Genomic DNA, 27982 nt, shown 5'->3' on the forward strand with positions numbered 1-27982 from the left:
TATATTGCAATTATCTTTGTATTTTGGCCATAATAAGAAATATAAAAATCCGTAGATCCAAGAGAGGTTTTCATGGTCTTCCGTACGGGATACAATAAACCAGACTCGATCGTGTGCATCGTGTGCTATTATTCTGAACGAGAAGGCCGCCATTAGTATGCGCCATCTGGCACTTGCAGTGACGAAGTATCGAATATATCATGAATTTGGAGTTTCCCATCGTCGAAGACGTTATTATCGAGTCGAGTTGCAACGGATCCAAGTGAGCACGTCCTTATCTTCGATACCTTCGAGGTTATTATGGTTTTTTGTTCTGTAAATAAGCTTTCACAAAACTAACCTCAATTTTCGACTTCCCGATTGAATAGAATTCATTACTTTACGGGACATTGAGAATTGATTTAAAGAGCGATATTTAGTCGTAGTATTTTCACCAACAAAGTTGTTTTATAATGCTTAACCTCCATGTAATGAGAAAAGCTTTCCAATATATAATATTGCTACTAGATGGAAAGATTCCTGATTGATTAAATACTTTGTCAATTTGGAATTAAAGTTTTTAATGGTGCACAATTCAATTGGAATTTTATTTAAAGCCTTAAATGCTGTATATAACATGTAACATATAACATATTAATTAACTCAGATTTTTGCATCAATCTGTGGGAAGATACCTCTGGTGACAACAAATTTGTGGAAATTTGCTATAAAATGGTGGCAGATAAATAGAAAGGATCAGTGGAAACTGCAGATTGTATAGTAACAAGTCTATACTCAGCTGAATTCTTCGATTATTAAGGTATTTTATTTTGTTATCAAACTTTTATGCAACAATAGATTGAAATACATTGTGAAAGAAAAAATATACAAAGATAAGAACATAAGATGTGCAAAGTATATTTGCAAATATTAAAGAAATACATAATAGTATTAATAGTAATATATTTTAAATAAACATTTTTTTCAACAATTAAGATATTTATTTTATTACTAGAATTTTACATAATACCTTCCATAAAATAAAATAGGATTGTGATAAGCTTCCAATATTTACTGCCAGTACTGAAAATTTATAGCATATGTAACATGCACTATAGATTTTCAATACAATGGCAATAAATATTGAAACACTGCCATAGACTTAATGAGTACGTCTCTATGGATTGTGTATATATTTTGTTAATATTGATTGATGTTTATAATGTTTATTTTTATATGTATATTCACAATTTGTATATTAATTATGAAGATATTTTATTATAAAGATGTAGCAAATAAAACAATCTTGCATGTAATTTTTATTATGTTACATGGCAGATTAACAAGTTTGCATACAAGTAAATTAATTTTTTTATTATAAATTGACATTATTATATTTAAACATATATTAATATTATATTAGTATTTTTTATATTGTTCTCATAAAAGTATACTTTTTACTTTGATAAAATGATAAAAAAATTACTAATGTAATAATAATAACATATATTAATACAGTTTTATTTAAATGTTTTATAATATTGTGACAAGTATAAAATATATATATATTAATTATGTAAAATTATACTATCGTAAAATTGATATAAAAATATAAATGTTTTTTATATTAATGCAATTGTATTATATAATATAAACTATTAAAATTTAAAAAAATTACTAGAGATGTTACTTTCAAAATTAAATGCTTTTATTTTATATATTTATAGCAAAACATGTATTTAACTAAAATGGAATCAAATTCCATAGATTATGTATTGTCTATACATAGACATAGTTTACATTGTTTATGCATAAGAATGCATATTTCAAAGATATTCAAGAAAAATATCTTTATTTTATCTCATTTTAATTCTGTTTGTTTTAAATTGATTAATATGTGACTCATGTAAATAACAGCTCTGCATGGATCTGTTGTTCAGAAAAGAAGAGTATTTTCTATAGTTTTATATTAATACGTACTTTTCTATGGATAGATCTCTTCTCTTCTTCTTTTTTTTATTTTTTTTTTTTTTATATAAGATTGTGAGATCGTATTTGTCGCGAGTTTACTGAGGTAAATTATCTAATCATATGAATGGCATTAATTTTATCTATTCGAAATTATGTTACACGAAGATGCTCTTTATCACACGTCTTTTTATATTTTGTACTTAATTTTAATTACTTTAAAGATAACACTTAGTGTTTTAAGGTGATGTTGTAGTTATTAAAGAAAAACTACTCTTTTTTACAATAAAAAATATGTTTAACTTATAGGCTAATATAATAAAAAAATTGTTCACAGTTTTTTTTTAAATCTCTTCTACTCTTAAAATATCTTTTTTCTGTCACATGACAACAATAAACCAAACAATAGCCTAATTGTTCCTATGTTTATTTAAACAATATTTATTATATTTATCGTAGTTTCAATGTGGCTTTCAGTTTCTAAAAACCTGTGAACAAAGATAACACAGTCAAAGTCTTTAACATAATTCCAAAAAGATAAAAAAATGCTATTGGCAAACTCAAAAAGAAAAGAAAATTGATAAGTTCTTATCACTTTTCGTGTGAACCATTTGTTTCTAAATTAAAAACTGTCAATTTTAATTTTATTTAGAATAGAAACATGCTTTCGAATAGTCCTGTATTTAAACCAAACATATGTTATATAATTTTGTTCTGAAATCTTTATTTATATACTTATTTTTATTACATTTTATATTTTTCTTAATTCTCTTATTTGTTATTATATATAAATACGTTACCAATATGACGAAAATAAATAAAGATGTTGATTTTTAGGCAGAGAACGTGTAAAGAATATTGCTTCAAGATGTTTATTACACGTTGAAGTGCAAAAACAAGTGATTCTGAAGCAAAAAAAGAAGATGTCAAATTCTGAAATCAACAAGAGTGACCACAATTATAGCGAGTCAGAATATTCTCAACATATACCTAGTGTCGACAGTGACACTATCAATAGCGGATCTATGATGACGATGCCTATTGTGGGCCAGATTAAAGACATCGATCAATTGAAAAAGATTGCACCACGTGTTCGCTTACAGGACACCAAGCGTTTAAACGAATTGGCAAAGATCTCGTCCTTAAGCAATAACAACGACAAGACACAACAGAGCAAAGCATCCACTCCCAAGACAACTGCGCAAGAATTGAAGAAATACTGCCGCACCTGTGCTGGCTTAAAAGTGCCTCTGGTACATTTTTTTTTAATATCAAGTAGGACCGTGTTTTGAATTTGACGCCTTACATTGGCATTTAATTGAAACGAACGAAATTCAACAAAATTTAATAAACGAAAGATATGGGTCTATTTAAGTATGTATTGGCTACAATATCAGCTAAAAGTTGCTGAAATTTAATTAAAATAAATAACTTATTTTATATTAAAATATTAAATAGATTTGGTTTATATAGAGCTACAATATTAGAAATTGTAACTGTATAATATTACAGTATTAACAGTTTATAACTCACAGCTTAAGTTCTAATGTTTTTATTGAAGATAATAATTTGTATGGGATTTTGTAGATGGAAAAGTAAGCGAAGATGGCGATAGTGTTTCTAGTTTTTCTTAATACAAAATTCAAACACAACTAAAAACATATTTTTATTTAGGAACTGAATCTATGATGTTATCTTTTGCATAAAAATAAGTAGAAAAAAATAAAACAAGTATTAAAGCTTGCAAAAATTCGTCGGAGAATAGATGCAATAACTGTAACGTAACAATCTTATTTTGAATGCTTCTATTTTTTAAGTATTGTCTACTCTTTACTATTTAATTAGTCCAGATAGCATAAAACATCTTGGGATCATCCTAAATATATTCCGATGTTCTGAGAAATGTCTCAGGATATTCTAAGAAAAATTCTATTAAAAAATCATGAATAGATTTTAGGTAATTTAATACATCAATGCTACGATGAAATGTTTATGCCCATGAAGACTTGTCTCTATTTAGTGGAATTAGAAAGGAGTGCTTTACTATGAGCTCTTATAACTCAGCATATCATTACAATCAACAACTAGTCTTTATACAGAACAGTGATAAAAAACGATCATAAATCGACGCAAGATTATCCTCCTCCAGAATAACGATGGCAGAAACTTTGATGTATTATTCTGTTATTATTCATAAAAAAAATATGGCTAAATATCCGACAAACTTTTGCAAGCAAATATAAATGTCAATAATTTTTGTTTAAGGATAATAAAAAATTTTATAGTTATATAGAAAGATTGTATATAAGAATTGGATAAGATTGCCTTTGATAGCTTTTTTTTAAAGTAAAAATAGAAGAAGTTAAAGAGCTTAATGATGTTTAATTACTTGCAATTCAACTTTTCTTATTGTAACAGTAATGCACTCACAAAGTGCTTTTTTTAAATTGTAAAATTTCTTTTTACATAAACCAATTCTTTTTATCATTCTTTATACATAAGTACAAGATACAATTATAAAAGTGCAAAAAATGATATTGGTTATTTTGTTTATTACGATTATTATTGATTTTTTCGAACTAGTTATTAGTTTTATGAGTTAAAATTTGGGCTATTGAATTTCTACTTTAATGTAGCTTTATCATGACCATTACATAACTTTTCTATTAATAGCTTAGATTAGCATCGCCTATCTTTTATCATGTTTAATTGTTATGTTATTATAGTGTTATTGTCATGATTTTAATTTGTGCAGGTGGATATCTTTGGTGAGAAGGGTATTCAAATGCGGTTGAGCCAACAGATCCGGCATCTTAAAGTAATTCATCCTTATGATAATCTTTCTACACAAATGTGCATGGACTGTATTTGTGATCTTAAAATGAGTTACAAATTCTTCATGCAAATAAAAAAAGCCGAGATGAAATTAAAGTCGATGCAGGTCAACTTGACAACTAAAGATATGGAAATAGAACTGATCAATGAATCTTCACCAACAAAACGGGAAGAGCAATCATCTTGCTCAGGTAATATGACTCTTCTTTAAAAAATTTTTTTTTTTTTAATATATGTTGAATTTTAGATATATATATATAGCAAATATAATTGTGTATTAAACCATATAAAGTATATAACGGGATATGGAAATAATTTTACATACAAAAAAATGGAAAATGTAAGATAAAACTTTTTTTATATTAGGCTCTGTTTTGAGAAAAATATTATATAATGTTATTAAAATAAAACGGTTAATAAGTTATTTGATTTTTGCACTGGCGAAGGGGAAAGGGAGAAAGACATATTATCAGAAAAAAGAAAACAAGAAATTTTGCGAAAAAGAAAACAAGAAATATGAGAGTTTGGAAAGCAAAATTTTAGAAGAGTAGTTAATACAGAGAGAAAAAAAGGAAGAGAGTCTCTACTCTCTTCTTGAAGAGAGATACAAAGAAAAAAGGGTAGATAGGGTATTTTATGAGATTGCTAGCAGGAGAGGTAATTGGAGAAAAAGGAATATCGAAGAGGAGATAAGGAAAGTATATCAAGGACACCCTGTATATTTATAATGTGACCTATTTTAAATGGCCCAATAAAAAATTTCAAAAACTAAACAATATTAAAAAAAAGTTTTCGACAAATGTTATAAGGTTTGAAAAGAGTAAGAAGATGGTGATACTTATTTTTGAGTAAAGGTTTTAAAAATTAATTGATTTTTCAAATTCATAGAAGATCCTTAAATATTTTTAAAAATATCTAAATAAAAAAAATTTTTTAGATAAAAATAAAGAAAAGATAAATTAAAAATTAATCAAAGAATTTTTAGCTTAAAGATAGTACTATTAATCCAAGATATTCTGTATATCACACATTCTATGTATATTTTAGAAAAAATTTAAAGTTTTTACAAGTTGTAAATTTGTTTTCCAAAATATTAACAACATAACGAATTACAACATTCTTTTAAAAGGAAAGGAAAGTGCAACATCCTACGGAAATCAGGAAAATTTCCACTCTTCAGAAGCGAAGCAGGAATCTCCCATGATCCAACAAAATCGCTCTTTATCACCATCAACAAAGCAAGAAAACCAATTAGACTTAGGAAACCAAAAAGATGTTCCTAAGATCTGCGCCATTTTCTCATTAAACAATAAATCGAAAGTCGATTCCGAAGAAACAGAAGATGTACAGACGGGCGGTGGAATTTTCGAAGAAATGATAGAAGGAGAAGATGAAGAATCTATCGAAGAATTTGATCCTGAGGATCCAGCTTTCCAAGAAGATGAAGAAGAGTCTGAGAAGTCATCGGCGGCCGTGTATAAGTACGACATGATGGCGAAGTCTTACGTGAGGATGGATGAAAGCGAGGCGGTTTCCATGAAGTCTACAGTCTCTCAGATATCAGAAAGTGAGGGAGAAAAAGATGGAGTGAGACAACCGAATATATTGAAGAGAAGACTACTGATGCCATCAATGGTGACAAAAAGTAGAGGGGAAGATGAAGTGCAAAGCGGAATTGAAAGCAGCCCGAAAGACTGTAAAGTGCAAAAGCTAGACTTGAACAATCCATTGAATGTGAATAGCACTCCAGAAGAGGACGGAATTATGTATGTGACCGTGAAGGGATCCAAACCGAATGAGATTCTGCTAGTAAAGGTGAGTAACTCAATACTTTTTTTCGTCAATATTTTTTTTTTTTAAATCTTGCAATTTTTATCCGAAACACTTTCGTATCTTCCTTAATTTCCGAGATATTTTTCTGAGTATTTAAAATAGGATATTCTATATACAGGGTGTTTCATAATTCAGGAATCAGAATATTGTAGCATAAAAGTTTAAAAAAAAAAACACAAAATTAAAAACTTTTTTAGGATTTTTTAATCTAAGTTACAGTTTTTAAATTATAAGAGTTTAAAATTGGCCACTCAAGCTCTATTAAGCGGTCACTTATTCGTGAGTCACTAATATTGTCATATATGCAACTCAGGAAACAAGCGACTGTTATGTCTGTTGACCTGGTATTCCCACTACTAAAAATTGAATTTGTATATATAGCAAAGTTAAGTGCTAATTTATTGCTAATTTATTGTCTTATTCCGGAATTTATTACTCCAACACATTCGTGGAAAATTAATGTTAAAAGTAAGAGTGCTGACTTAACGTTAAGCTAATATCTTCACTTTCAAAAAAACATGTTTAGAGATAAAAAAGTATACCAGAATTTTTACTAATTTATTGATACAACGTATTGCGAACAGATAGTTAAAAAATTTATTTTAACTTAAAAATAAAATAGGTGATAGGTACGGCGGTGCTAGTTTGCTATAAGAGCAAACTATATTAAAATAATTAGTTGCTTTGGAATTTTGTAACATTTTTCCTCTATTTATTGTTTTCAGAATATACAATTTGGAATTTACTCTTCAGTTTGTTTCACTGAAAAAATATGGATTATAAGTATGGCGGTGCTAGCTTACTACAAGAGTAACGTGTCTTAAATTAATGAGTTGCTCTGGACTTAGTTGGACCTATGTTGGAGCAATAAATTAGCAAAAAATTCTGGTATACTTTTTTTTTATTTTTTTTTATTTTTTTATTTTTTTTTTAAATCTAAACGTGTTTTTTAGAAGTGGGGGTGCTAGCTTAATGTAAAGTCAGCACCTTTAATTTTAACATTAATTTTTCGCGACTGCGTTGAAGCAATAAATTCTGGAATGGGACAATAAATTAATAATAAATTAACACTTAATTTTACTATATATGCAAATTCGATTTTTAGTAGTGAGGGTAGTCAGATTAACAGATGCGATTGTTTAACTATACAGTATGATCGGCTAGTTTTAGTTCTTATATTTCAAAAATTATTGCTTGGATTGAAAAATTGTAAAGAACGTTTTTATTTTGTTTCTTGAAAACTTTTATGCTATATTTTGCTATAATATCCTAATTCGCGAATTACGGAACATCCTGTATACATACATTATAATTAATATTCTAGGTTTTTTTTATTTTTAGGTTAAAAAGATGGAAAAATCTTTGGAAACAAAACGCTCGGTAGCTTCCGCCGATGTCAAGCCTGTCGAACGTATTCTCAAACGTTACGATACGTTGACATCAAAAGACTACTCATCTCGACGTTCGGACGCTCGTGAGCAAATAATTGAGGAACAAATCGAAGAATATAAAAAGAAACGAGAAAAGATTTTTGGAGATAAGTCAGTATTGAATTTTACCCCAAATGACTCACGAAAAGAGACACAGGAAGAAGAAATTTCTATCAAGATAGATCCTGAAAAAATAGAAGAAGAACCGATTATTTTGCAGGAAGAAAATGAAGAAAAAGAGGATGAAAAGATAGATATAGACGAAATACTGATCGAAGATAAGGAAACTGAGAAAATAAACGACGATACGGAGGAAGACTTCTCAAAATTATCAAGATTGAAGTTGAAATTAGTTTCGGAAGAAACAAAGCGAAAGAAGGAAAGTTTACAGAAAGAGTTGGACGAATCATATAATGAAGGAAAATTGGAGAAATTGGTGAGGATTCTGGGAGAAGATAAGAATCTACAGGTAATAAATATCAGACTTATCAACACGCACTTTTTATATAAGAATTCGATATTTACCGAAATTAATTTATACAAGGATGCTTTTTGCACTGTATAATTGCTCGCTCTTTCGCCAGTCAAAAACGCGCGCTTATTCGCCAGTTTTTTAAAATTAATTTCTCCACATTGCAAAAATTGCGAAACGGCAAAGGACTTTTCTGTCCGGCTTATTGTATTCTATTCTTTCACGAGCGTTGTCGTGGTTATTTTGAGACACTCTGTATATACATAAATATTATCAGATTAGCAATGTATACATATTTATTTTTATTATTTTATATTTATTATAATAACAGAAGAGTCAATGAAAAAAATATGTATATTTTTAATATTTATGCATTCAAAGTGCCATGCAAAACATGATGTACAGGATAGGGCATTTGAAGTATTACAAGCTCTCATCTCTGAAAGTGGAGTGACACTTTCCATTCAAACTTCAATAAAGTTTTCTGAATCGTGGCAACATGCGGTCTAGCATTGTCATGCAAAAGTATTAATTTTTGTCGTCTTGTCGCGCATACCGGGCATTTTTCCACTAATATCTTTTTTAAACGGTTTAATTGTTGGTTGTAACGGTTTGCTGTTGTAACCGTCTGACGAAAGAAGCTCATAGTATAACACACCATGATCGTCCCACTATATACAGAGAAGAATTTTTGATTTAAATGTGACTTTATGTTAACAGCTATCATTTGTTTATCAACGTAGAATAGTAAACTGTTAATAACGAAAAACTTATTGCTTTAAAAGTAATAATTTTAAACTAGCATCATCTAGTAGAAAACTTATAAACCTAATAATTTCTTTATTTTATTATTAAATACAATGTTGAAAATGTTATCCCCGTTGTTCAATGCACAGTTATGTTCTTCTACATAACGACTCATGAACTCTTTTTAATGTGGGTTGCACTTTTAAGTAATTTTTAGGTATTCAAATGCTTGAATAATTTTATTTTATAATTGGTTAACATTTTGATTATTTTTATCATAAACTGAAGTTTTGATAAGAATATGAAATAATTGTTTAACACATGACGGTATTTCAGCACATTTTAAATGAAATGTCTGGAATTTCTTAAAACAAAGAAACAATTGTTGGATCGATTGTGTAACAATAGTGTCTTGAGTTCCAAGATCATTTGATTTACACTAATTGATTTTTATTTATGGGATCATGTAAACATAATTTATGATACTAATAATCACAATCTTGATTACTTTAATAATAAAATTATTTAAGCGTTTAAACAATAAATGTTCAATTTATATTAGCAACAGTTTACTAATTCCTTCGGAAAATATATTGAACAACGAGGACATTTTCAACATTGTATTTATTGGTAAAATGAAGAAATTATAAAAACTAAAGAATTTGTGTTATTTGTCCAAAACATTTTATTGAGAAATTTTGAGTACTTAGAGTATTTTTTAACCAGAAATCACCTTATATCCATTTGTACTATGTTTTCCGCCGTATCTTATACAACATGATTATATGTAATAATATTTATCGCATATAATATATACTGCTCAACAAAATTATGACGTAGAAAAATTTTGGGCAAAAATTGGTCAACTTTGACTGACGATAACTCAACGAAAAATCATCGTAGGATCATGATTTTTTTTTAAATTAAAGCCTGAAATCTCTACTTTAAGATACTATTGCGCGATTTTAAGTTAAATGCACCTCAACGACTGTAACTTCTTAAATCTGAGGGTATGTTTGTCATATTGAAAATTGCAAAGTTTGACGGAATGCACGGACTTGCTAAAATTTTTTTGGGGGATGCCGTTTGCAGGTATCTTAAAGTAGAGATTTCAAGCTTTCATTTTAAAAAAAATCAAGATCCTACGATGATTTTTCGCGGAGTTATTGTCCGTCAAAGTTGACCAATTGTTGTCCAAAATTTTTCTATCCCATAATTTTTTTTTAGCAGTGTATATGATAATATTGTATTAACAGTGCAATATATACAGAATGTTTAGGAGCGCCAAGAGAATTTTCTCAGAACTAAATTGAAATTGATAAAACAGATGGTACTTATCCTCTAAATTGACTTTCTGGAGTTTAAAAAAAATATTTTTGAGCTCCCAACTCTTCCTCAGGAGATTTTTAGGAGAGAACAAACCTGTTTTTTGAAATTTTTTTATATCTTTTAACTTTAGACTTGAAAAAAGATGGAAAAACAAGACTGTTTTACTTTTGAAATTTTTTTTAATTTTTTAAAATTTACGTTATGAGGGATTAAGTCTCTTTAAGACTTGCGGGAAAACTTGTGAAATTTTGCACATGTTTTCATTTAAAATCAATAATTTATTTAAAGCAGTTTTAGATAAATTTGTAATTTTTAAAATAATATTCATTTTTAGTTTTGTATTTTGTTGCTATTTATATTTACGATTTTTTCTTTTATTAGTTATTATTTATATCTTTTTATATCTTTTTTATAAATTTTTTTTTATTCCAGGAATTTCAGGACTATTTAAAGCAACGCAAAATTGTCCTTACCCGCCTCAAAGACGAAGACGTAATTTCCCTTTATGAAGATCATTTCTCTACCAGCTTGAAATCATCTTCTAAACTTCTCCCGGATTTTATAGAGACTTCATTACTTACCGATCCTTTTGTTGAGGAGCGCTATTTAGAGTGCGATTACTGTTTGGAAACCTTTACCAACAGCGATACTCTCGAAGAACATTTGAAATCTCATGACTATCGCATGCTTCACTATTGCGAGGACTGCGGAGAAGAGTTTCCGACCAATAAAGGAAAGAAAAGTCACAATGTTATTTGCGTGAGAAAATTAATTTGCAAATATTGCGACATAATTTTAGATTCTAGAAGAAAAAAGCGTCAACACGAACAAAAACATATTGATGCCCTCTACGGTCAACTTTGTGAAGTTTGCGGGGAAAGATTTAAGCATCAGGGAACTTTGGACCAGCATATAAAAACACAACATACGACTTTAGAGAAGATTTATCAATGTCCAAAATGTCCAAAAAAATTTGCTTTAAAACAAAAGCTGAGTTTTCATTTAAAATCGGTTCACACAACTTTAAGAGCGTATCTTTGCGAGGATTGCGGCGCAGATTTTAAGAATCCTGCAAGTTTGAGGCATCACAGAATCAGGAAACACCAACCGGTTGGAAATAAGAGGGAATGTCCGGTTTGCAGAAAATTGGTGCCGTTTTACAGTTTGTCCAAACATATGCACACACACAAAGCTTACAGCATCCAGTGTCCGCACTGCGACAAAATGTTCAAGAACAGTTCAACTTTGAAGCAACACGTTAGGATTCACGAGGATCAAAGACAATATCGTTGCGACACTTGCGGCGTTGGGTTTAATCGCAGAGACGGTTTGCGATTGCACATGAGAGTACATGAGAAAACGGGTAGCAGAGGATTGAAGGAGTGCTCTTGCCAAGTTTGCGGAGAAAAATTCCCGAATCATTCTACCTTAGTGATTCATCGGAACAGAGAGCACAAAGACGGAAGACAGTACACATGCCACATTTGTAACAGATCAATGATCTCGACAAGATCACTTGAATGGCACATGTCGCATATTCATAACGAGTCAATGCCAGGTGATGTGTTCTTGTGAAATAATTTTCTAAGATATAATTATTGATTTATTAAGTTGTACCGTAAGAAATTGCCGTTTTGGAGTTTTTTTGTTGGAGTTGTTTTAAGTCAAACTAAAAATATAAGTTTTATTCAATCTGTATAATTTTTTCTAAAGAAATTGGGTTTATGACAAAATTTTTAGGTTTTAAGTGTTGCAATTCTAATTTTTACAATCTATTTTTCACTAAAATTGATCTGAAGTTGCTATTTTAAAAGCTGAGTCAGAAATTGAGTTTTAAAGAAAGAGACTTTATATTATATTTTATTATATTTTCAAAGAAATAAAAAACAAAGAAACTTAAATTTATACCAAATTAAAAAAAAAATATATAAAACTAAGTTGAAAACTGTCACATAAAATATCGTATTATTATATTATCATCAAACAGTGTCACACTTTAAATATGTTTTAAATATGTTTTAAAAACACTAAAAATATTAAAAATGTAAAATATTAGTCTGAAGTTATTTTAAACGCAAATTTATATCGAGAATCAAGGCGTTTTTATTATATAAAATGATATGAAAGATAGAGGTTACAGCTTTTAAAATTATAGTGACGATTTTTGTAAAGCGGTTTTTGTATATCAGCTTACAGCACTTCAAGAATTAATTTAAAAAAAATTGAAAAACAATATTGTTATAAATTCTAAATAACACAATTAGGAATCTATTTATATTAACTTTATTGTGATTAATTAGTCGCATATCAGATATTTTATATGGTACAACTTAAAATATAATGATATTAACATTGTTACTAATAAATGTACATATAATTAAAGTTTATTCGAGACAGAAAATTCGAGAATGTAGAATTTTATTTATAAAATATATAGAATATAAAATGTAATATAAATTAATATAATATTTAATTAATATATGACATACTTTAAATATATAGTATGCATCAATAATAATTCTTTTTGCAGGTATTACTCGCGATGAATCCGGTTTGCACGATAAAAGACGTGTTTCTTGCTACCACTGTAATAAAACTTTCAAGACGGAAATGATCTTGCGCACGCATATTAAGAACACGCACATGGAAAAGGATCCAATGAAGTGTACTGATTGCGATTCATCTTTTACGTCTGAAGTACGTTTACGCCATCACATGATGATCACACACAACCGTCTCGAGGGCACCTTAGAGTGTCCTCGCTGTCCGAAACGATTCGTGAATCAGTTGAGGCTGAAAACTCACATGATTTCTCATTCTGAGGAAAGACCATATACTTGTGAGATATGTGGCTTTAATTTAAAGACAAAGATACAATTAATCAAGCACCATCAAAATAGACACAGCAACGAGAGACCCTTGCAGTGCAGGTAAATATTAGATTAGGTTTGAAAAGACTTATTTATAATATTTAAATTAATTTTCAATTGCTTGTAATATTCACATAAATTTCTAAAATAAAAAATTAAATTTATACAAGAGAAAGGCGCGTATGATAAACTATCGAATTAATATAATACTAGACTTTATCTAGCCGTCGCGGTTGTTGATGTGAAAATTTATTATTTTTTATATAGAAACTTATTCATCTACAGACGTTCGATTTAGCCACTCGCGCCCTGATATATTTTCTTTCGCTTTTCCTTCTTTCCTTTAATGATTTCCTATTTAATTTGTACATTCTGATTCTCCAATGTGAGATCAATGTACTTAAATTTCGTACACCTCAATCTGAGATCGGTGTACAATTTAATGTCTCTATGTAAACGAATAAGTTTCTATATGAAAAATAATAAATTCTCGCACCACCGCGACGGCTCGGCAAAGTTTAGTTATTATATTAATTCGATTAAAAACTAAAATTTAGAAAATTGCTCGATAACAGATCACTGATAGGTTTAAATTATAAAAAATTTTTCACTTATTTATTCATTATTTCTATTTATTATTTATCCCTTAGGTATTGTCCTTGGCGATGCAAGCAAGTGAGTGCTCTTGTCTGCCACGAGCGTACGCACACTAACGAACGTCCATACACGTGCAGCGTATGCGAACAGCGTTTTAAGTATCTTGGTGACAAAAATAAGCATGAGCGGCGCCACGAAAGCCTTGGTGGTTCAGGCTTCAAACGCATAGTACATGAAAGAAATATTAAACCGAAAGTACGTACCGAAGAGTCCTCTGGATCAGAACAAGAGGAATCGGTTAAGGATATAAATCAGCACGACATCCACCAGGAGGTTGCTGAAGATCAAGAAGATCAGGAGCAGATAGTGAAGTTTGAAAGCCAGGAAGAATATGAACAAGTGTACGAGCAGGTAAGAATTACTAACATTTTATTTTAAAAAGATTAAGGACTAAAGTGAGTGATGAGGAGAGTAGCGCCATTATACATACAAGGATTGGCATGTTACCAATTTTAAATATTGATACTTGATTTTTTATCCATATAAAATTTTGCATAATCGTGTATTTAATTGCAAGGAATATAATTTGTTATTTGTGTAGCGTGCATGCGAGAACGCGCGCGCGAGTATAAACTTATATTCTTTCAAATAAATTTTACTATGTTAATAAAAAAAAAAAGACTTGACATTAAAGCATAAATCAAAAATCAAAGTTTGCAATTGAGCAATAAAATTGATAAGTATGAAATGACAAGTTCATACTGCAGTTATTTGATAAAACGTGTATATCATTCAAATGATTATGTTTGTTTATACTTATAGCTCTTTTTTCTGTTGTTTTATTCTTCAAAAGTTTAATTGTTTTTAAAATCGTTTTAAAAATATTTCAATATCAGCTACAAAAATTTACAACAAAAAAATGAGAGTTTTTGTTTAATAAAAAAATGAAGGTAATTTTACGTGATTATGACAGTATCACACAACATCATTCGAAAATGCTTAGTTTTCAAAATATTTAGAAACTCCGGATTTTTTTCTGACTTCTACATATTTCTTTTGATTGTCTTTTCCCTCTTTTTGGTGTTTTTAATGCCTCATTGCTTTTCCAGGAATACGAAGAAACTTCGAGAGAAGCATCTGAAGCTACAGAGGTGATCATGAATATGGAGGATTCCAATGTATACACAGAAGAAGTAACGGCCGACAACATAGAATCTGGCACGGAGATCATCGCAAACGAGATCATAACGAATGACATTCTGCAATCTGGTGCCGCTGTGATGCATCTGCAGCGACAGGACAATTCCGGGAAGATTCAAGTGATACCAGTAATGTTGTCGTTACCCGATCTGTCCGACGCAAATGCTGAGGTTAACCTTGCAACCGCATCCATCATGTACAATAATTAGGTTTGATTATTTTATACTGTAGAATTTACAGAGGTAAGATTAATTAAATAGAACATTATGATCAAAGAGGATAAAGCAAAATGTGAAGGACGAAGTAATGAAGCTGACTACGCTATTTTGATATCTGCATATGTATTGAATAAAATATATATAGTTGAAGTAATTAAAATAACACTAAGTATAGTACCCAATGACCTATATACCGTAACGGATTCTCAAAATTTGAGCCAAAATAATATAGCGAGAAAATTTTTCAACAATTAACTCGTTGCATATGGCTCATGAAATATCTCGTGTTTACTGAAATGACTATTGAGGCTGGGTCACAAGACTCAAATTTTCTCATATTTGCATTTTATTATAATCGGTATTATTGGTTCGAAAAAAAGATAAATCAGTCAGTTTTATTGCGTTGATCGTACTACTGTCTAAGCTATTTTGTTATCTGAAAGCCAGCATCCTACATTTTTGAAGGAATAATTTTTGTTAGTTTATAGCTCTTAATTTTTAAAAAATAGAAAAATGTCTCATACAAAAAATGGAAGTGAAGGACTATTATTTGACGATTTATCGGATATGCCGAGCAATATTTTCAATAAAAATGAACTTAATGACATTCCTGATGTCAGAGATGTTATTAAACGAAGAAAAATAAAATGAATAAGAAATACAATATTTCAAGTGATAGTGAAGATTGGAAGACAGAATTCATAGATTGAAGCATCTATAACTGAAGTATGGACAGAGAAGGATACTTTTCCCAATTTAAAACTATTTAAAGGAAATGCTGGTACATTTCCATTATTAAAAAATATTGTAATATCCAAGAAGCAGTTAATTATATGTATTTGGAAATGAGTTTTTCTCGAGAAACTATGTGAGGAGAGACAAATATTTATTATTCACAAAATGTTATAAACATAAATCTGACTTAAAACAGAGAAAATAAAAGAATATTTTGTATATTTAAATAAAGAAGTTGCTTGGAATATTTATTTTGATGGGACAAGTATGAAAGTATAAAATAAAAAATTATTGATCCATGAATTCACTTCTAGAAATTTCTATTTTTTCGAAACTAATGAATAAGAATAGAGTTGAACAAGTGGCGAATGCACTTTAATGATAACATAAAAATAAATGAAAAACGAAACATTCTATAAAATAGAACAGTTTCAATTATAGATTAATCGATGAACGTGAAAACACCGTAACCATTGATATCAAACGAAAAAACTAAAGATATTCTTAAAGTTAATAAAATTCTCTGCTGTAAAAACCTAAAAAATTAAAAACAAAATGTATAAAATGGCGGCATTTTAAAGTTGGAAGTTAATTTTTTGCCTCTTTTTTACAGACTCATAAAAAAATAGTAATTTTTAAATATTGTTATAAATTTTACGTTTATGCATTAGTAAAAATTATCTTTTACAAAAACAATCGAAGTTGACTCGTTTCAGAGATATTACGCTCATCAATTTTGACAATATGGTTTCGTGAAAATTTTGTTTAAAGTTTTATGATGATAATTGTGTTAAAAATCGGTCAGATTTTTTAAATTTATCGTTAATTATCTATATCAGGTCCATGCACAATAAGCCTCACAGTAAATCCTCTTTTCGTTCTGCATATTCGAAAAGTATTCGAATAAGATCATTGAAGAGTTAATTTTACATTTTAAATATTTTAATATTTTATACTGAGACATATTTTTACATGAAACATGAAGTATCTCATAGAATATTTTTTTATATAATCTGCTTAAATATTTTTCGCAGAATAGGTGAAAAGAATCGATTGATTGCGCCGAGGCCCGCCGAGTGCACATGGATACGCTTCTCGATTGTTTGTGTGTAGCTCGCGGTTACAAATGGCATCACTGGTGGCGCTAGTGTCAGTAAATTGCGTGCGCAAAGAACCTTTGCGCATGTAAATGCTTTTCAAGCGCCTAAAGGTTTGTTCGCGTCGCATGTTCCAACATGCTTCTACTCGCTCCGATACGCTCCAATCTATAATATACGTAACGTAATACTATAGATTTGAGCATATTGGAACGAGTAGGAGCATGTTGGGGCATGCAACATGAACAAATCTTAGGTTATGTGTAGATTGTATTTTCTTTGACGTTTTCAGTGTTAGGTAGTATTAGTACTTATAAGAATCACTTATGATATTCATTTATTATTTTTACCTAATTTATAAGTTGAGATTACATTATCTTCGGAAATGCTTAAAGTAAAAGCCTTGGAAAAGTAATTTACTAGTTTCAGAGACATCTGGTGGTGACATTTTTGGCATTTTTAGATGTATGGGTAAAGATTGGAGTTATGTCTCTAATCTTTTTGCTGCTTGCTGTTTGCGTCTCAAATCTGGCATCACTGGCTCTGATAGTACAAGAAGAACTGAGCTTTCATTAAAAACTTTAAAACAGAAGAATACAACCCATTTTCAAGAACAGACTCACATAACAATAGAATATAAATGTATTTGTGTGTTATCTATATTTTACCTATAAACCGATCTGAATCTGTCGAAAGTTTTCAAACTCGTCTAAATAAAGCCATCTTGTATTTGAACTTCGAGCACATGTTGTCTCTACGCCTCATTCCATTCAATGTATAATTCCGAGAATTTTCTAAATTTCGAAAAATTCCTTCATACACATATTTTAAATACATAAAGAATTCAGGAAATGCAAAAAAATAAAATAGATTTCTTAAACTTGCTAGACTAGAACTCTTTTAAAGCAGTATACAGAAATAATAATAGAAAAAAAAAACAAAAAAATTCTCAAAAAGTATACGTAAGATATGTGCATTTAAAGAAAAAAGAAGCGAAACTAGATGATTACAGACTATGCCGCATAGCATTGCATAAAGAAGAATGATTCATTAAATATCATATGTTGAAGCATTATTGAGTATTATGAAATACAATAAAACATAAATTAAATTGACAATTAACGTACTTAATTTTATTAATGTAAAATAATTAAATGCCTTGCAATAAAATTTAAAAAATGTAAAATTATTAATGCAATAAACAAACATATAAGACGTGTATAATAATGCTAAAGAATTTATAAATGTGAATAGAAAAAGTGCTTTTATGCTAACAAGGGGATGACCCAGTTTTGACATTACAGATTTTGTCGAACTTTAAATATGTATAGTGTACGCCTCTCACTACGTAGCTGAGCGAGTGAGGCGCCCGGTTAGAATGCTCTTAAATTTGAGTGAAATTTTATAGCATGTATAAATTGTTATTAGTTAACGTCACATGTGGAATGTATATGGAATAAGTTGTAATGTATATGAAATAAGTATTTGGAATATTACAGAAAAAACGTAATGCTAACAATCACATATGATACTTGGCGTATACTCCTAAATCTATTAATCTGTATAATTGAATTTTGGAATAATGTAATTTATTGTATATATTGTAAAGCCAGCATTTCAGACTAAGCAATTTTTCATGTAACTTATTGCAGCGATTTAACTGCCGCAACTTATTAGTTGCAGCAATTATTTTTGAGATTTATTACACTATATGCAACTAAAGTAACATTTCTAACAAATTTAGATATAATCTAAATTATTTCAACAGAATAAAATACTATGATTATATTAGCACGACACAAAATACTATAATATTGTCTTTTTAAACTAAATACACAATAAAAATATTACTACAATTGCATGCAATTAATTGCTAAAATTAGAACTGAATCTAAATTTTGTGCAATCAAATTGTTTCCGAAAATTGTGTATGATAACAAAAAAGTTGCGGCAATTTATTGCGGCAATCGAATTGTTGTAACAAATTACATAGTCGGATACAAGCTTATATTGCATTTACAATTAACTATGATGCTTTTCAAGTGCTTTTCTTATTTTAAAATTGTTTATACAATTTGTTGTAATAATTTTTTCTCAAGTATAATATTTTTTATATTATTTTTAGAATTTAGAATTTATAACTTTATTTGAAATAATAAAAAAATCGAAAATAAATTTATTGTTAATTATATTTTGTTATTTACTTAGAAAGAACATTTATATAAAAAAAATATTTCTCTGAAACCTGAAAGGTTATCAAAATAATTTAACAAAAAATTTTTTAAAAAATTTTCTTTTCGTAGGGTCTCGCGTATCATTAATACGACCATGCTAGTCAGGACTACTGGAAAATGGCGTTGTGGTGCGGCGCGAGCTCTCGGTCGCTACTCGTCTTCGATGAGCAGCTATTCGCCATCGTAAACTGGTACGCGTCACATGGATGTGACCATTGGGAATGAGGTGTGCGAGGAAAAACGTCGTGAAGACAGTTGTTTGAGTGATTGGGAGAGAAAAGCCGACGGGAATAGCTGTTTGTCCATGTAAGTATACATAATTGTAATTGCGGACGCATATGTCGACCTGGGAGAAAATCCGTAATGTCGGATGTTGTGAATTCACAACGAGTTGTCGGCAGCGGCAGTGACTGCGGCTGATCGGTCGTTTATGTAGCGCATGCGTAATATCATGCGATCGAGTTTTAACGGAGTGTAGAAGGTGTAGAAAGTGCTATTTATTGTGGTTAATTTGTTTTTACTGCATTTTCCACATTTTTAATATTTTTTTGGAATATTTAATGATAAATATAATATATATAAAAAGTGAGAAAGAAATACAACAATGTTTATACGTAACATTTATTTTATTATGAATTGGAATTATATAGTTCAAAGTTCATAAATTTTTTTCTTTTATATGGTACATTTAATATATTGATAAATCTTTCAGTGTGGTTTGACTAAAATAAATTAATAAACATTTATAATTCTGATACATAAGATCTATATTTTTTAAATATAATTTGCATATGATTTTGAATCATATTATTACAAGAAATAAAACTAATTTATTTCTTATTTCTAGCCTTTTTCTATCATTTTTGTAAATTTTTTCTGTTGTTTTTTTCCTCATTAAGTGAACTTTTTTTATGTGGTTCTTTTTCTTTAACATATATAACAGCTAATTAATTAATTAAAAATAGATATTATTTTTACATTTTTGTACTTTTATTATCTTTATACTTTTTATGTTATTTATACTACTAATTTTTCAGATTAAGTAAAATGTCTTCTGTACAAGTGGATCGTCCTCCGAAGATGGGGCAAAACAATAAGAAAGAGAACGAAAAATCTAGAAAAGCTTTCAATCCTTCACACAAGAAGCACAATAAGCATGATGATAATCGTCACTTTAAGTTCAGTAACAGAAAACGTCCTCAGAGCAGCTTTAACAGCAGTGGAAAGTTCTTTCCACCTTATAAACGTAGAAAGAAGGAGGGTATGATTATACCCCCTACAAAATTTTTGCTTGGTGGTAATATTTGTGATCCCTTAAATTTAAATAGCATGCAAGATGAAGAAATAAATAGGGCTATGAATGCAGTGACTCCTAAATCAAGTCCACTTCCCACTCCAAAGCACAAAAAGGAGGTAATTGAGGTGATTATTCCTCCAAATATATGTGATCCATTGAATTTAACAAATTGCAATGACAATGAAGAGTACGAGAAGCAGCTAATTTCACCCACAAAAAAAAATTCTAAACGAAGAAACAGGAAAAGAAAGAGAGCTTCTTCTGGATCTGGAAAGGATGAAGCAACAATGGTAAGTTATGCTATGTTTGTTTTTATTTATAGATGATTTCTGTTTATACTCACATAATTACTTATAGATAATAATTCATTTATATAGATTTGTTTTTATGGATAATAATTTCAAGCTGTGATTTACATTATTCAAATTCTTAATATTTTTAAAATGCTAAAAATTATTTTAAATTTTTTCATCATTTTTGAAATTTAAAATCTTAAAATTAAAATAATTGTCAAATTAAAAAAATTACCTTTTAAAGTTCTTAAAGTTCTTGAAAATTAAAATTATAAATATTAGAATTTGTTAAAATTTTTTAAATATTAAAAATTTTTAATTGTGTCAAAATTTTTAAAAATAATTTTGAAGATTCTTAAAAATCTAAAATTCTTAATATTAATATTAAAATTGTTATAAAATATGTATGTGTATTATATTTATCGTAAATATATTTATATGTATTATATATTTTAGGAACAAAAACAGATAGAGTCTGATGAAGCCAAAAAGTTGAAGGAAACAGAAGGCAACAATAGTGCAGTAGTTGAACCTTTAATGGAACTGCTTTTCGATGAAAGAATTAGCTTAAAAGAAATGCAAAATGTCCAAAATGAAAATAGTTCGACTGAAAATAAAACAGAGAGTCCCCAGAAAGATAAGAATAAATTACGATTAAAAGGTTTGGAGGAAGTAAAAGATAAAAGATTGAGAAAAATTGATGCAAAGGATAAAATAGTGAGTCCAGTGATTCCGCAACCCGGTGCGTGGAAGCCCAGACCTCAACATAGGCCTAGCCAGGACAAGAAAAAGAAACAACAACATACGATGCCTAATTTCAGGCCCAAAGACGCTAGATATCAATATGGAAATTATAACAGGTACTATGGATACAGAAATCCCCATCATGAAGTGGATCCTAGGCTAAAAGTTTTTGCACAGCGAAAAGAATTGTTTTTGAGAAAGGATATTCTGGATATCGGATGCAATATTGGTCACATTGCGTTCTCAGTCGCCAGGGATTTTGGTGCTAAAAGTGTCGCAGGAATTGATATTGATAGAACTTTGATAAATATCGCTCGGAAAAACGTGAAATATTATGTTAATTGTGTGCAAAGTCCTGCAAGCAATGAAGACAATGAGAGGAGAGATTCTTCGGATGTCAGCTTCTTTCCTATGTCGATGCCAATTAGTTATGGGCCTGTGGATATTCCAGGATTTACAAAACATAAACAACACAAAGGATTTCCCTACAACGTTACTTTTGTGCAGGTAATATAATTTAATATAATAAACATATGTGTATAGGTAATGTAATGTGATAAAACATATGAATTCTAGGAACAATCTCATGAAAATGCAACATATAGTTGTTTATAATTAAATACATTTTTACGCAGATCTATTGCAATTTTATCAAAAGTCTGTTCTTGTGATTTATTTATAGTTATAGCAGCAAAAAAATTCAACTGATTAAAAACAGATAGAGTCTAATGAAGCCAAAAAGTTATTAATAAATTAAAATAAAATTTAAAATTTATATTTCATCATATTTAATTGAATCATCCTTATAGTTAACATTTATAGTTATATCTATGTAGTTATCGAGAAATGTTGGCAATAAAAGAAATTAATTAAATTTATCTAAGAACTTAAAACATTTTGTTATAATAATCAATTTTTCCATATCAGCTGATTAACATTCTTGACCATTTTTTTGGTTAAAATATAAGGCTTTAATGCACCGCATTAAATAAAGTATGTATTAAAATGCCAAGGCTACCAAATTTTATAATATGTACATTTTAACGTTTTAGATTACTTCTTTATTTAAAATATAAGATTTCATTGCATTGCAGTAAAAAAATGTGATATAATATTCTAAAGGATAAAATGTGCATTTTAATATTCTAGGCCATTTTTTAAATTCTAGGCTTACCAAATACGCTTATGAGGATAAGTCAGAAATTATCCGCCATTTTTTCAAGTAAAACATAATTCAGATGTTACGAATAATTTCTGACTTATCCTAATATTACTTTCTTAACATATGAACTGTCAAAATATTTTCAATGACAGTCGCTCACAATATATATTGCGTTTTTGATTCGATCACTTAGCGATCAATTGATTCGAGAAAAGTGTAACAATGCAATTTCGAACTTTCGTTACAAAACATACATTTCATGTGTTTTATGTTTTTTTTATTATGGATTAAATAACTAATTACTAAATAATACTATTGAATTTTTGATAATTGTTTTTAAAATATAAGAATTTAAAGTTGAATAAAATCGTAGGCTACATTTAGATGACAACTTGTCCATGAGTTATGTATGTAATAGTTTAATAATTTCTCGTTCACTAAACAGAAATTTATGTTATTATCCACTTGCTTACAGCGCAATAACGTGTAATGAAAATATTGATTGCAAATTAGTGTAAATAAGCAATATAATTTTTATGTTTAATGTTAGTGTAAAAGATATTAGTGATTACATATCTTTATCATTATCATTACTTACTAACATTGTCATACGCGTAACTCACTTCATCAAATTTTAAATGTAATCTGTGATTAGTAAACTTTTAAGTTTTTGTATTTAAAAAGTTATTGTTTAGAATGAAAAGTCGCAAATATTTTTATTACTTAATTTTTTGAAAACCGCTATATATGCAAATATTAGTTGATTTACGCGATATATTAGTTTCTTTATCTTTTATAATTACATAATCGTATATATCACTATAATTATAATTGTATTATATCATATATATTTGTTTTCAGTGTAATTATGTGCTTGAAGACGATTCACTTCTGTGTGGAGAGCAGCCGCAATTTGACACGATTTTATGCCTTTCCATCACTAAATGGATCCACTTGAATTTTGGCGATGCTGGTTTAAAACGAGCTTTCAAACGTATGCACGCTCAATTGCGACCTGGCGGAGTTCTTATATTGGAACCCCAAGGTTGGACCAGTTATGTCAAAAAGAAGAATCTCACGGTAAGTAGCGATTTTTACATGTCTTTTTGGTCTCTCGTGTTTATCAAATAATTGTCATTAGCATCTATTATTTTGGAGACAAATATTTTGAATAAAATATTTTTAAATATAAATAATATATTATTATAATGCACACAATACACATACATTTTATAATTTTGTATAATAACTTTTATATTATTTTATACATATATTATCACTCTTATAGCAGTCATCTTAAATTAATATGTATATCTTTTATTAATAGTCTACACCTTATTTTGGCATTCTATTTGCGTGTGGTTTTCTTCAAATTCTAATTCTTCCATTTGAATTAAAAATGTTAAATTTGTTATTAAACACGATTGTATTCCAGAAAGTTTGATTCTTAGTTATATATAATTTAGCAAATTCGAAATGTTTTCGTTTATTTGTTGTATTAATAAATGATTTTCTCCTTGCTACACTAACATAATCGAAAGTATACCACAACGAGATTGCGTTAAAGATTTTTGCATACATTATACTCTTTTACTGGACAATAAATATCGAGCAGAATCGAAGTTTTACCAAGGTTTTACCAAACTTTCCGCGATTCGTGATTGTAAGTACAATGAAATTCGAAGGAAACTTAAATCATCCAAGAAGTTGATCCTGCGTTTTCGATATTTTTTAAATATGAATTTGTTGTTTAAATAAAAAGTATATAGTATGCAATGGGAAACGTTGAGAGATGTACTTTGACGACTTTGAAACGATGTCCTAACGTCTCCCAAGAATTTGATCTGTCGGTGCATCAATGTACATCAATGTGCAAGTGCCGAAAAGTCATAAAGCAATGAAGGAGTAATACTCGCTTCTAAACGAATGCATGCACGCACGTGCGCGCGCTACAAGTCTGATCACGTAACCTCTCTGTGGTATACTTTGGGTTATGCTAATACCGCTCACATTTGATATATTGGGAAAAATTGTCTAAAATTTATATTTTTACACAATGAAAAAAATCACAGATCAATTTTTCATAGCTTGTTTTAACAGATGGACTTAAACACGTTCCCTGTTAGACCGATTTTTTATGACTTTCCGTTCACGTCGCATGCTCTCTACATTGCCTAATATTTTTACTTATAACATATGTGTTATAATGTTTATAAAACTGCATAAATCATTATTAGTAAAAAAGTGAGGTTTAAAATGTTTCACAGAACAAACATGGTCGTTTTAAGAAGTGTTTGTGTATTTACACAATTTATCAAAGAAGGGAAAGAACTTTATTTCTTTATAATTTTGTTAATATTTAAGTCCAAATACTATCAAATTATATATAGAGATTTCTCCCTTTAAAATAAGTTTAGGGAAATTATTGCGATTTTTTTTGTAAAGTTATAATAGTTCGAAGATCGACAACTTTTCAGCGGAAATTTAGTAATCCTTTAATTTTGCTGACGAGTGTACATATACGTATCTATATATACATATTTGCATGCACACATACAATAATGGTTATAATAACAATATGCACAACAATATATATTATATTTTATTTTTATCTTTCAGGAACGTATTTATAAAAATTATCACAGCATCGAATTTCGACCACATAAGTTTACACAATATCTTCTATCTTCCGAGATTGGCTTTTGTAAGTGCGAAGTCATCTCCATCCCCTCTCATCCCTCTAAAGGATTTCAACGACCCATACATCTTTTTACCAAAGCTGGTGGTTCTTCTTCTACTGTGACTGAAGAAACCGATGATGACGTCGCTAACAATGCATTATCAAATCGTCAAGGGAGAATGACAAGAAGAGATCAGGAAGAGATTCGTGATATGGAAAGAATAAAATATGAACTGGAATTATTTCCGAAAGAAAGTATCAATAGAGGTAACATTTCGGAGATTAGTCAACACAGTGGGGATTTGAATCAATACGAGCAGTTGGCGAACGTTTATGCACCCAGCGCTACGCCATGTTATGATACTCCAAGTCGCAATAGTGATAGCCAACCTTCGGATATTCCATCTTCTGACGCATTAAGGATAAAAGAAGAAAAAGATGAAAATTTATAAAAGGAAAAGAAAGAAAATATAGTTGAAGAAGAAGAACGGTTTGAAGCAGTAAAGAAAAGAAAAATTGTAAGAGGGAAAAGAAAACAATATTAATAACTTAAGAAATAGATAAAGATGACGGCTGAAAGAAGAAAAGAAAAAGGAAGAGAAAGAGAAAAAAATATTAATTGAAAGTATTTTTCCGTATCCATACAAAAAATTAAAGTCAACGTAAAATGATATAAATTGCTTCAGTTTTTAAAATTCTTTTTTTTTTTTTTTTTTAATAAAAAAAAATGTTTCACAAAATTTCTTTATTCTTTTAACTTTTGGTTTATTTTATTACAAGTTTCTATACAATATTATAAATTATCTGTTGTGCTTTCTTATCTGTGATTTATTCATAAAAGATAAGGAATAGCTATATTGAAATACGATTAATAAAAAAAGAGAAAAAGAGACAAAACATCGATCCATATATTTTATTTCTCATAGCTTTAATTCTTTTTATCTATGTTTGGTATTTTTTTCTTTTTCTATTTCTTTTTTTTTCGATTTTTTATAATATTTTTATCCTTGTTTTACCAAAGTATTAAGAAATCTAATTAATGCGTTATGTAAAGATTATTATACCGCGTCTATAGTATGAGAATTTAATCTTTAATAAGCGTAAGGGTCATTATTACGCATCTATACATATGATATCAAAACCTAGTACTTATTAACAAAATCACGTCGAATTGATGAAATTATGAATTATGTTAAAAAAAGGAAAAGCAAAGATTAAAATGCCAGTCAGTGATAATGATCAAATCAATAGATTGTAAAGTTGTATAGTTGTGTAATTTTAGAATTAGAGATTAGAAGATTGTTATGATATATTGGCTCGCTTAATTATACTGAATCTTTCTATTTTTTTCTTTTCTTTTTGCCTATCTCTTATTCCATCTTCCTCCTTTTCTCTTTTCAAAATTAGATGCAATAGAAATAGATCATCAAAATGTTTATGCGTTATTTTTGTTTTATATTATTTTGTTTATTAAACATAATAAATGCATGTTATTTTGTTTCTTAAACATAATAAATATTTAATTTTATTAAATATTTATTTTGTTTCTTAAACATAATAAATATTTAATCTTATTAAATATAAGGTTAAATAAAAATAACGTATTAGAAAAGCGTATTTTTTTATCAATTTAATGGTGAAGTAAGTCTGATAAGTAATGTTCAACAGAATAATTCATTTTGCTCTTTTTTTTACAGTGCCAGAAAAGAATTGATATTATTTTCTTTTTTACATATACTGTTCTTAGAGTATTTGTATTTTGATAAAATAAGAAATTTTAAACAAATTTTTTAATGAAATGATTATATTTCTTTACAAAATGCGAAAGTACATTTGGAAAATAATTATAAAGTCTTGAGTTGATAATGTTATTCTTTTTGGACTTAATACTGTATTTTGTTTAAAAATATACAATCATATCATTAAGAAATCTTTTTTAATTTACTTTGTTTTTCCAAAATATGTAAGGATTTTTGGACATTCTGCACAATTTTTTAATGTAACTTTTATAATTTTTCTCTTTTCTTTGCCTGTATATATTATTTGCTTCGTCTTAAGTGCAGAAAATACAACATATTACAACTGAGAAAAGAATAGGTTTAATAATGATACTATATAGTAAGAATCTGCGAAGAAGTTCTTGAATGTTTTAAAGATCAATCGATACAAATGAGAAACGCTTATCATGATGTACATCATATTATAATAAAAAAGATATTAATAAAGAGAATTACTTTAAGTCACCAATTTGTTTTTCTATTG

The 27982-nt window shown here is 28.7% G+C and overlaps 2 protein-coding genes across 5 annotated transcripts; both read left to right on the plus strand.

The window, feature by feature from the left end:
• Positions 1 to 82: 82 nt before the first annotated feature.
• On the plus strand, positions 83 to 15641 carry LOC105670562 (uncharacterized). Of its 3 annotated transcripts, none has more exons than XM_012364151.2 (10): positions 83 to 294; positions 647 to 799; positions 2785 to 3200; positions 4703 to 4973; positions 5912 to 6597; positions 7957 to 8514; positions 11026 to 12151; positions 13124 to 13523; positions 14114 to 14471; positions 15170 to 15641. In XM_012364151.2, exons 3-10 carry the CDS (start codon positions 2871 to 2873, stop codon positions 15467 to 15469), a joined length of 4029 nt encoding a protein of 1342 aa, XP_012219574.1. In that variant the 5' UTR covers positions 83 to 294; positions 647 to 799; positions 2785 to 2870; the 3' UTR covers positions 15470 to 15641. The 3 variants fall into 3 exon arrangements, with proteins under 3 accessions (XP_012219574.1, XP_012219590.1, XP_012219583.1); XM_012364167.2 differs by having other exon boundaries at positions 83 to 262; XM_012364160.2 differs by lacking the exon at positions 83 to 294 and adding an exon at positions 317 to 565.
• A 3986-nt stretch (positions 15642 to 19627) lies between these two features.
• On the plus strand, positions 19628 to 27963 carry LOC105670589 (7SK snRNA methylphosphate capping enzyme-like). 2 transcript variants are annotated; one of them, XM_012364192.2, is made up of 5 exons: positions 19628 to 19850; positions 20582 to 21131; positions 21591 to 22385; positions 23902 to 24120; positions 25660 to 27963. In XM_012364192.2, the coding sequence occupies exons 1-5, from the start codon at positions 19747 to 19749 to the stop codon at positions 26170 to 26172; spliced, it is 2181 nt and encodes a 726-aa protein (XP_012219615.1). In that variant the 5' UTR covers positions 19628 to 19746; the 3' UTR covers positions 26173 to 27963. The 2 variants fall into 2 exon arrangements, with proteins under 2 accessions (XP_012219615.1, XP_067203571.1); XM_067347470.1 differs by lacking the exon at positions 19628 to 19850 and adding an exon at positions 19982 to 20129.
• The last annotated feature ends 19 nt before the right edge of the window (positions 27964 to 27982 follow it).

The sequence above is a fragment of the Linepithema humile genome, chromosome 1, assembly GCF_040581485.1.
Source record: "Linepithema humile isolate Giens D197 chromosome 1, Lhum_UNIL_v1.0, whole genome shotgun sequence".
Lineage (NCBI taxonomy): Eukaryota > Metazoa > Arthropoda > Insecta > Hymenoptera > Formicidae > Linepithema > Linepithema humile.